At 46.2% G+C, this 11963-nt stretch overlaps 1 protein-coding gene across 1 annotated transcript in view; it reads left to right on the top strand.

Moving 5' to 3' along the window:
- LOC122548763 (desmoglein-2-like) overlaps positions 1–11963 on the top strand; it is a 73942-nt gene that overhangs the window by 42686 nt on the left and 19293 nt on the right. Inside the window, exon 7 of the mRNA XM_043687531.1 lies at positions 6517–6668. Within this exon, the coding sequence (XP_043543466.1) occupies positions 6517–6668 (152 nt within the window). The remainder of the gene's footprint in view (positions 1–6516; positions 6669–11963) is intronic.

An 11963-nucleotide genomic window follows, 5' to 3' on the forward strand; every position in this document is an offset into this window, starting at 1 on the left:
CCCTCTCACTCCAACACTCCCTCTCTATGTCCCTACCTCACTCCCTCACTGCATCATTAGCTCACTCTCCTCCTTTAAGGCACTCCTTAAAACTGACCTTTCTGACCTATTTATTATCTCCTAAGATAGATGAGTGACACACTTTAGTTTACAATGCTCCTCTGAAGTATCTTTGGATGTTTCCACTTGTGGGGGAATCCCAAACTGAGGGACATAGTTACAGGATAAGCAGAAGCTCTTAAAACTGAGCTACAAAGGAATTTCTTCTCCCAGAAAATGTCTGGAATTCTCGACATCAAAAAGTTATGGAGATTTGATCAGCAGAACTATTTTAAGAGGAGGCAGATTTCTTTTAAAATATCAGGCAGTTAAGGGTTGTGAGGAGCAGGATTGAAAGAGAGTTGAGGCCTGGGACAGATTAGGCTTGATCTTATACAATGATGGAGCAGGCCTGAGGGGCTGAATGGTCTTCTCCTGCTCCTGTATCTTGTGTTCATTACGTTAAAGGTACTATCAAAATAAATTATTGATATTGGCAAAGGACACGTTGTGGCTCACTTTGTTCCTTGCTCTAAGGCATTAACACTTCATGTTATAACAACTGCCTGTGTCTGTGTGTGTGTGTCCAACTCAGTCTCCTGTTCCCACTTTCTCCCCCATACTCTTCGATCCCTTTAGCCCTAAGAACTGTATCTAACTCCTTCTTGGAAACATTCAATATTTTGGTCTCAAGCGCTTTCTGTGGTCGAGAATCCCACAGGCTCTGTACTCTCTGGGTGAAGACATTTCTCCTCATCTCAGTCCAAAATGGCCCAACCTTGAATTTTTTGAGGATATAACTCTGAAGATGGACGAGGGAGATCCAGTAGATGTAATGTACCTGGACTTTCAGAAAGCTTTTGATAAAGTCCCACACAGGAGGTTAGTGAGTAAAATTAGGGCGCATGGTATTGGGGACAAAGTACTAGAATGGATTGAAAATTGGTTGACTGATAGGAAACAAAGGGTAGTGATAAACGACTCCATTTTGGAATGGCAGGCAGTGACCAGTGGGGTACTGCAGGGATCCGTGCTGGGACCGCAGCTTTTTACAATATATGTTAATGATATAGAAGATGGTATCAGCAATAACATTAGCAATTTGCTGATGATACAAAGCTGTTCACGTGGATAAATGGATCCTTATCCACTTTGGTGGCAAGAACAGGAAGGCAGATTACTACCTCAATGGAATCAATTTATGTAAAGGGGCAGTACAGAGAGATCTGGGGGTTCTTGTACACCACTCAATGAAGGTAAGCATGCAGGTACAGCAGGTAGTGAAGATGGCTAATAGCATGCTGGCCTTCAGGACAAGAGGGATTGAGTATAGAAGCAAAGAGGTTCTTCTGCAGCTGTACAGGGCCCTGGTGAGACCACACCTGGAGTACTGTGTGCAGTTCTGGTCTCTAAATTTGAGGAGAGACATTCTGGCTATTGAGGGAGTGCAGTGTAGGTTCATGAGGTCAATTCCTGGAATGGCAGGATTACCTTACACTGAAAGACTGAAGCGACTGGGCTTGTATACTCTTGAGTTTAGAAGACTGAGAGGGGATTTAATTGAGATGTATAAGATTATGAAAGGATTGGACAATCTGGCAGCAGGAAACATGTTTCCGCTGATGGGTGAGTGCCGAACCAGAGGACACAGCTTAAAAATACGGGGTAGACCATTTAGGACAGAGATGAGGAGAAACTTCTTCACCCAGAGAGTGGTGGCTGTGTGGAATGCTCTGCCCCAGAGGGCAGTGGAGGCCCAGTCTCTGGATTCATTTAAGAAGGAGTTGGATAGAGCTCTCAAAGATAGTGGAATCAAGGGTTATGGAGATAAGGCAGAAACAGGATACTGATTAGGAATGATCAGCCATGATCATATTGAATGGCGGTGCAGGCTCGAAGGGCTGAATGGCCTACTCCTGCACCTATTGTCTATTGTTTAACCTGTATCCTTAGACTGTGACCCCCTGTCAGGACTCCCCGGTCATCGGGAACACCCTTCCTGTGTTTACCCAGTCTAGTCCGGTTAGAATTTTATAGGTTTCTCTGAGATCCCTCCTTGCATTCTTCCAAATACCATTGCTACCAACTCTCTCTTTCCTGTTAACTAAGCAATTCTATAACCCTTTTAATGTGTTACCCTCTCATGGATGAGCTTTTATTCTACATTAACAATCTATGATACAGCCCAATTCAAATATCTTCAAGAAATCAAAGAGCAGCACATCCACAGGTCTATCTGCCTGATGCTTTTTGAAAACCACACAACACCATATAGTCCAACAGGTTTATTTGGAAGCACTAGCTTTCAGAGCACTGCTCCTTCATCAGGTAGCTAGTGGGACAGGATCATAGACACAGAATTGAGAGTAAAAGATCAAAGTGTCATACAACTGATGTGATGTATTGAACAAACCTAGATCGCTGTTAAGGAGAAAGTGAGGTCTGCAGATGCTGGAGATCAGAGATGGAAATGTGTTGCTGGAAAAGCGCAGCAGGTCAGGCAGCATCCAGGGAACAGGAGAATCGACGTTTCGGGCATTAGCCCTTCTCCAAATGGCTGTTAACCCTTTCATCACTTAGAATGGGGTTGATAGTTTCAATTGATTAATATGTAAATCCCAGAAATTCTTTCAAGTCACATTCCCAAGATTACTAAAGGTTTTATAAAAAAAAAGTGACATCTCAGCTGAGACAACGCATCAAAGGTGTGAGGTCAGAGTCAGTCTGTATCCCAACCTTGAGTCAGACTGGTTCTATTTCCAAAGTAGGACTTTTTAAAATGTCACAAGTTGGGAGGTCATGTTGCAGCTGTACAGGACATTGGTTAGGCCACTGTTAGAATACTGCATGCAATTCTGGTCTCCTTCCTATTGGAAAGATGTTGTGAAACTTGAAAGGGTTCAGAAAGATTTACAAGGATATTGCCAGGGTTGGGGGATTTGAGCTATAGGGAGAGGCTGAACAGGCTGGGGCTGTTTTCCCTGGAGCGTCGGAGGCTGAGGGGTGACCTTATAGAGGTTTATAAAACCATGAGGGACATGGTTAGGACAAACAGACAAAGTCTTTTCCCTGGGGTTGGGGAGTCCAGAACTAGAGGGCATGGATTTAGGGTGAGAGGGGAAAGATATAAAAGAGACCTAAGGGGCAACTTTTTCATGCAGAGGGTGGTACATGTATGGAATGAGCTGCCAGAGGATGAGATGGAGGTTGGTACAATTGCAACATTTAAGAGGCATCTGGATGGGTATATGAATAGGAGGGTTTGGAGGGATATGGGCCGGGTGCTGGCAGGTGGGAGTAGATTGTGTTGGGATATCTGGTCGACATGGACGGGTTGGACCGAAGGGTCTGTTTCCGTGCTGTACATCTCTGACTCTATGACATGGACTGACTGCCTACAGATTTTAGCTTTTAGAACAAAGTAGAATATATCTGCAAATTCACCCCATTGACGTGTGTGTGTGTGTGTGTCATGAACCCCAGGCCTACGTTGAGGCCATCTCCATGGGTACCGAACTTGGCCATCAGCCTCTGCTCGGCCACTCTGCATTGTTGCCTGTCCTGAAGTCTGCCTTGGAGGATGGTCGCCCGAAGGTTCGAGGCCAAATATCCCTGACCGCTGAAGTGTTCCCCGACTGGGAGGGAACGTCCCTGTCTGGTGATCGTTGTGGGTGTCCGTTCATCAGCTGTCGTGCTTTCTGCTCGGTCTCGCCACTGTACAGTACCGCTGGACACCCTTGCCTGCAGTGTATGCGATAAACAATGTTGTTGGAGTCACATGAGTACATGCCACGCACGCGATCCTTTGCTATAAATTCTGTGCCCTATGACCCTTCCTCATTAGTACCTGATGAAGGAGCAGTGCTCCGAAAGCTAGTGCTTCCCAATAAGCCTGTTGGACTATAACCTGGTGTTGTGTTTATTTTTAACTTTGTCCACCAGTCTAACACTGGCACGTCCACATCATAATACTTTCTGAAACATTCCAATAAATTAGTCAAACTTGATTTCCCTTCCACCATATCGATTCTGATTACATCGATATTTCCGAAGTCTTCCACTATATCCTTTTGAATAAAAGATTCTAGCATTTTCCCCCAAAAGGTATCAGCTAATTTGTTAAGGCCTCCCCACATTTCATCGCCCCACTCATAATTATTTCTGGAATGTTAATTGTACCCCCTATAGTGAAAGCAGAAGCAAAATATCTATTTAGCGTATCTACATTTGCAGCATTAATTTTCCGGAGTCTCAGTAGAGAACAGCAATATCTCCCTTACCTCTCCGCAGAAGCTCTCATCATCTCCTGCTGAGCTGTCCTGGGTTATCGGTTCCCCTACAACACAGGAACTGCAGACCACCACTACCATCTCCAGGAAGGGCAATAAATGTGGATCCAGCAAGGAACGCCCCATGCCCCTAGAACGAATAAATAAAAAAGCTGTAACTCTGTAATGGCTGCAAGGTCATACATATTTATCCCTTTTGACACTGTCAATTCATCTATTTGATTATGAATACTGCGTGCAAACGGCATTTGATTGTGTCTTTTTTTTTTGTAATTTTGTAACAGCCGGCCTTACCTGCTGGTTCACTCTTGAGTTTCCTGCCACACTCTGATCACCACATCCCTTGTAGCTGTCGTGCTCTTTTGCTTTGTCTGCTGTTTTCAATCTGGCACATGCTCCCAAACGTGTTCCTTTGTCCCAACTAATTAGTTTGAAGTTTCTCTGTTGCCCTCGTTGTATGACCCACCAGGACGGTATGGAGCCATGCCCATTCTAAACCCATTACTCCCCACACCAATCTTTGATCAACCCCTTTACCTTGCCCTATCTTGTTGAGACAATGCTTCTTTGCACGTGGCTTGAGCAGTAATCCAGAGATCATTAACCTGGAGATGCTGCTTCGTAATTTAATTCCTGGTGATTCATGCTCCTTTCCGAAAGAAGGGTTACTGGACTCAAAATCTTAACTCTGTTCTCCCTCTGCTGCCAGACCTAGTGAGTTTCTCCAGCAATTTCTGTCTCTGTTTTAGTATATAGCCTAGTTCAGTCAACATTATGATCTTTTTATGCTTGTATGGTATGATCTGCCTGTACAGCTCTCAAAACAAAACTTTACACTGTACTTAGGTACATGTGCTGACAATAGATCAAATCAAATGGTTAGAGCCCATGTGACCACTACCACTGGATCCTTCCTTCTCACTGCAACCTCTCTGACCCACGGCAGATTTCTCTGAACGTCATCAGAGCCTCATAGCAACAGGGAACCTGTTGCACTCAGTCACATCTTCCTGACCATTAACCAGATCAGAAGATGCTATCCTAAGTGCACTGTTTGCCTTGGGGAAACAGTCTGATCTCCAGCATCTGCAGACCTCACTTTCTCCTTGGGGAAGGAAGTAGCCTAGTGATATTATCACTAGACCGTTAATCCAGAAACCTAGGTAATGTTCTGGGGACTGAGGTTTGAATCCTGCCATAGCAGATGGTGACATTTGAATTCAATTTTTAAAAAATCTGGATTTAAGAGCCTGATGATGACTGTGAGTTGATTGTCCGGAAAAAAACATCTGGTTCATGAGGATCCTTTAGGGAAGGATACTGCCATCCTTACCTGGTCTGGCCTACAGTGACTCCAGACCCACAGCAATGTGGTTGACTCTTAACTGCCCTCTGGGCAATAAGTACTGCCTACCCAGCGGTGCCCTCATCCTGTGAATAAAGAAAGACCTTCGCCCACTCCCTGATACCTCACAGTGTCTAAAGCTTGGCTGAGTCCCAGATACTTACTCCAACACATCAGCATCCAGGAGCTCCTACATTCTGCAGTTACAACACATCACCAAGCCAGCAATCTTTATTGTGTGATTAATTATTTTTTAAAATCAGAATCTGCTCTGTCTCTGCCCAAATACTCTGATGCACTTTATCTCTTGCTTGGTCCTCACAAATTCTCTGACCAGCCAGGTATTTCCAGCATTTTTGTTTAATTCCGGATTTCATACATCTGCAGTTAAAAACACAACATGACAACCTCAGTTTTGAAATGTTTAATTAAGTCCCCAGCTTCGATATTGTTTTGGAGGAGGTTAGAGAGTTGGGGAGTTCCACGTTTCCATTATCCTACATGTGAAGAAGTGCTTTCCTGACACTATTCCCTGAGCCCCCTCAACTTTTAAGGTTAAGCTTGTTTCTCTCTTACTGATCCTATCAACACATTCAATCGCCACAGACAGTTTAACGAGATCGCCTCTTAATCTTCTATACTCAAGCCTCTTCAATCTGATCCATCCTCCAAAATGTGACATTTTTAGCTGGCTTCTCATTCTGATGAATCTGTGCTGTAATCTCTTCAAGACTGGTCTATCCTTTCTGAGGGGGCAAGTGTCCAGAACTGAATGCAGGGAAGGCATAGTTCTATTTGTCCGGGAAAGTCGTTTAAAACTCAGCAATGTTTGCTTCCCTCTAGGCACCTTCGTATTATCGCTGAATGCAACTGATGCCGATGAAGGGGAGAATGCTGTGATCCATTACAGGATCATAAGTCAAAATATCAAAGAGGAATTCACTGCAACAGCGAACGGAGAAATCAAAGTTACAGATCGGAATCTGGACCGTGAGGTGAGTGAAGCCTGCTTCATATGAGCTGGTTAACATTAGCGATCCGACTTACGATGGGTTAATATGTTGAGTCAGGCCGGTAAACTGTTGCTGCCACATCACCCAGATCTCAATGGACTCTGATGGGATGCTGAAAGGTGGGGTTTCCTCTTGTAAGGCAGTCTAGAAAGAGGAGCACCTACTAATCTGAAAATGTCTGATCTCGGAAGCTGAGCAGACTCAAGCCTGGTTAGTACTTGGATGGGAGACTGCCTGGGAGTACTAGGTACTGTAGGCTTTGGGGGTGGCACGGTGGTTCAGTGGCTAGCACTGCCTCTCAGCCTCACAGCACACTCACTGCCTCTCAGCGCCTCACAGCACACTCACTGCCTCACAGCACCCGGGTTCGATTCCAGCCTCGGGTGACTGTCAGTGTGGTGTTTGCACATTCTCCCTGTGTCTGCGTGGGTTTCCTCCGGGTGCTCCGGTTTCCTCCCACAATCCAAAGATGTGCTGGACAGGTGAATTGGCCATGCTAAATTGCCCATAGTGCTTGGTGCATTAGTCAGAGGGAAATGGGTCTGGGTGGGTTACTCTTCGGAGGGTCGGTGTGGACTGGTTGGGCCAAAGGGCCTGTTTCCACACTGTAGGGAATCTAATCTAATCTTTAACGTGACATCTCTCATTCAAGAAGGAAATGAGTGATTTCTTCTCTCTGAAATTTGTTAGTGTTGTCCCCAGTGAGTGAGGCAGACTGGGTCCTGGAATATATTTAAGGCCAAGTTAGAGGGAGATGTTTGATAAATGAAGAGGTACAGGCTTGCGGGAGGGGTGGTCAGTGAGGTCTTCTGATGCAGTGGTTGGGTCCCAAACTCTGGGTCAGAAGGTCCAGATTCAAGTCCCACCTGCCCCATATGTGCGTCATTAACATGCCTGAACAGTTCGAGAGTGGAGGAAAGTGGAGTCAACTTGAGAATCAGATCAACCTCGACTTGTTAAAAGCCAGGAAGGCTTGATGGGTCGAATAATCTGCTGCTGCTCCTATTTCTTATGTTTTTATTTGGAATTTATTTACAGTGCCTTGGGAATCTATAATTGTTTTTAAGAATGTTCATAGAATCTCTACAGTGTAGAAACAGGCCCTTCAGCCCAACAAGTCCACACTGACCCTCCAAAGAGTAACCCACCCAGACCCATTCCCCTGACCTGACTAATGCACCTAACCCACACATCCCTGAACACTACGGGCAATTTAGCATGGTCAATCCCCCCCTAACCTGTACATCTTTGGACTGTGGGAGGAAACCAGAGCACCCAGAGGGAACCCACGCAGGAATGGAGAGAGTGTGCGAATTCCACACAGATAGTTGCCCAAGGCTGGAATCAAATCCGGGTCCCTGGCGCTGTGAGGCAGCAGTGCTAACGACTGAGTCACCATGCAAAGGACTTTTTGGAGTTCACCTCAGTTGTAAGAGGATCAATTAAACTTTTGTTTGGATAATAAGAATTACTGGTCCATGTGACCTGGCAACCATTGACATGGAGGCAGTGCCAACAGGAAGGACTGTAAAAGCTGTGTGACCAGACAGGAAGCAGGGCCTAAGACCAGGAGTTGGAGGTTGATGGTGGTCAGCACACGGATATGTACAAAAAGGGAAATCAGGAAGAGATTGAAAGAGAAGCACTGAACTCTGATAACAATAAGAAGGAAATCTCTTTCAGGAAGGGGTTAGTTTTGCTGCTGAGCAGAAAAGGAATTAAAAACTCTCGAGGTCATGTGCAAACTGGCTAAAAAGATCTAAAACCCTGGGGAGCTGCACAAATAGCTGAGAGGTTCTAAAGAGTTGTTCCAGAGATGGCCTGGTCACAAGCAGGTCGGTCGGTCGAAAAGGAGGTTGGGAATGTTACACCATCTAGACCAAGGTGTGAGGACAAAGGGTTGTAGTAATGTGCTGTGCTGATGACAGTTGTACTCCGGAAACATCCTGAGGTGAAGCCTGTTGGATTGGATTTCTAACCTACCCTGTGTGAATAATTACCAGCGCTTTACGGAACTGAGCAGTGCATCTGAACAGACACTCTACATTTGCCCTTAACATAAAGAGAAAGGTAACACCTAGGCTACCTGCTTAAAATATTTTGAGGGAGTCTGGTCTGCTCCACAGCAAACTAGGCACTTGTCGGGATCAAAATCCCTAATTCCAGGTGTGCTTTAGGATTGTTAGGCACAAAGGTGCTGGGCAGTAGGTGTTACTAACTTTTGTTTCGGGTGTTGAATTTGGTTGGCTTAAACAGGGTGTGCCTTCTGTAGTAATGGCTCTTTTGGGCACCAAGCATTTTCTGGGGCTGGAAGAAGTCACCATGGGGAGTCACGTGGGTGTATCATGTACCTTTGTTGCATTAACTGCTTAAAGTGAAGTTGATGTCTCATTTTGCATGGTAATTCATTTTGAATCAACTATAATTTGTATTCCGGGTAAAGTAAAATTTAGGTTAAATGGCAGCACGGTGGCTCAGTGGTTAGCACTGCTGCCTCACAGCGCCAGGGACCCAGGTTCAATTCCATCCTCTGGCAACTGTCTGTGTGGAGTTTGCACATTCTCCCCGTGTCTGCATCGATTTCCTCCGGTGCACTGGTTTCCTCCCACAGTCCAAAGATGTGCAGGTCAGGGTGGATTGGCCATGCCAAATTTCCCATAGTGTTCAGGGATGTTAGGTGCATTAGTTAGGAGTAAATGTAGAGTAATAGGGTAGGGGAAATGGTCTGTGTGGGTTATTCTTTGGAGGGTCAGTGGGGACCTGTAGGGTGGAATAGCCTGTCTTCACACTGTAGGGATTCTATGATTCGAAAAGTTACTAAAAAGAAAAGCCTTATTGGTAATCTCCTCTTCAGCAGCTGTTTACATTGATGCAGGTGGACATTTTGATTTCCGGTCCCCCTACCTGGTTTAGGACACTCCTTTAAGTGTACAGCCCAGAATGCAACGCCACACTCCAGTTACTCACTTCAATGTTTTTATATTCACTGCTGCTATTTAGAAAGACCCAAACCGATTTGCTTTCATAGCCTCCTATTTCCCAATGTGCCTGCCTGTCAAACACTTGAAATTAATGCCCTAAATGTAGTTTGAAGTTGATCGCAGGAAAATGGTATCCAATTCACAGAGGGCCCAATGTATAAATGAGATTTTGTATTGTGTATTGTATTTGAGATGTAAAGGTGCCAGTGTTGGACTGAGGTGGACGAGGTCAGAAGTCAGATGACATCAGGTTACAGTCCAACAGGTTTATTTGAAATCGCAAGCTTTCGGAGCGCTGCTCCTTCATCAGGGGAAATCTCGACTATCACCTGGTGTCATCTGATCTTGTATGCAAGGGCACCGTTAATTTGAACGTTGGTGTTTTTCAACCCAGATGTAACAGGATGAACCTCTTAAACAAACCAGAGGCTGGGGAGTAATCTTAAAGATTTTTATCAAATCACGAGGGACACAGGGTGAATAACCAAGGTCTTTTTTTCCCCCAGAGTAAATGAGAGGGGAAAGATTTAAAAAGGATCTAAGGGACAACTTTTTCACGCAGAGGATGGTATGTGTGTATGGAATGAGCTGCCAGAGGAAGTGGTGGAGGGGAGGCTGGTACAACTACAACATTCAAAACACATCTGGATAGGTAAATGAATAGGACGAGGCAAAAGTGAGGACTGCAGATGCTGGAAATCAGAGTCTAGATTAGAGTGGTGCTGGAAAAGCACAGCAGGTCAGGCAGCATCCGAGGAGCAGGAAAATCAACATTTCGGGCAAAAGCCCTTCATCAGAACTGAAGGCAAGGAGCCTCCTGGGGTGGAGAGATAAATGGGAGGGAGGGGTGGGGCTGTAGAGAAGGTAGCATAGAGTACAATAGGTGGATGGGTGTCCACATTGATGCCCTGGGGTTGAAGTGTTCCGAGGCTGAAGATGAGGCTTTCTCCCTCCAGGCATCAGGTGGTGAGGGAGCGGCAGTGGAGGAGGCCCAGGACCTCCATGTCCTCGGCAGAGTGGGAGGGGGAGTTGAAATGTTGGGCCACAGGACGGTGGCATTGGTTGGTGCGGGTGTCCCGGAGATGTTCCAAGCGCTTTGCTAGGAGGCGTCCAGTCTCCCCAATGTAGAGGAGACCGCATCAGGAGCAACTGATACAATAAATGATATTGGTGGATGTGCAGGTAAAACTTTGATGGATATGGAAGGCTCCTTTGTGGCCTTGAATGGAGGTGAGGGAGGAGGTGCAGGTGCAGGTTTTGCAATTCCTGCGGTGGCAGGGGAGGGTGCCAGGATGGGAGGGTGGGTTGTAGGGGGGTGTGGCTCTGACCAGTTAGTCACGGAGGGAACGGTCTTTGCAGAAAACAGATAGGGATGGGAAGGGAAATATATCCATTTGGAGGTGGCAGAAATGTCGTCGGATGATGCGGTTTATGTGAAGGTTGGTGAGGTTAAAGATGAGGACCAGGGGGTTCTGTCCTTGTTACGGTTGGAGGGGTGGGGTTTGAAGGCGGAGGGGCGGGATGTGGATGAGATGCATTGGAGGGCATCTTTAACCACGTGGGAAGGGAAATTGCGGCCTCTAAAGAAGGAGGCCATCTAGTGTGTTCTGTGGTGGAACTGGTCCTCCTGGGAGCAGATCCGGCGGAGGCGGAGGAATTGGGAATACGGGATGGGATTTTTGCAAGAGGTAGGGTGGGAAGAGATGTAATCCAGGTAGCTGTGGGAGTCGGTGGGTTTGTAAAAAAAAATGTCAGTGTCAAATCGCTCGTCATTGATGGAGATGAAGAGGTCCAGGAAGGGGAAGGAGTTGTCAGAGATGGTCGAGGTAAATTTAAGGTCAGGGTGGAATGTGTTGGTGAAGTTGATGAATTGCTCAACCTCCTCGCGGGAGCACGAGGTGGCGCCAATGCAGCAGCGGAGGAAGAGGTGGGGAGTGGTGCTGGTATAATTACGAAAGATGGACAGTTCTACGTAGCCAACAAAGAAACAGGCGTAGCTGGGGCCCATGGCTACCGCTTTGGTCTGGAGTAAGTGGGAGGATTCGAAGGAGAAATTGTTAAGGGTGAGGACTAGTTCAGCCAAATGAATGAGAGTGTTGGTGGAAGGGTACTGCTGGGGACATTGGGAGAGGAAGAAATGGAGGACTTGGAGGCCCTGGTCATGGTGAATGGAGGTGTAGAGGGAGTGGATATCCATGGTGAAGATGAAGCGTTGGGGGCCAGGGAAACGGAAGTCTTGGAGGAGGTGGAGGGCGTGGGTGGTGTCTCGGACATATGTGGGGAGTTCCTGGACTAG

The sequence above is a fragment of the Chiloscyllium plagiosum genome, chromosome 4, assembly GCF_004010195.1.
Source record: "Chiloscyllium plagiosum isolate BGI_BamShark_2017 chromosome 4, ASM401019v2, whole genome shotgun sequence".
NCBI classification, from domain to species: Eukaryota; Metazoa; Chordata; class Chondrichthyes; order Orectolobiformes; family Hemiscylliidae; genus Chiloscyllium; species Chiloscyllium plagiosum.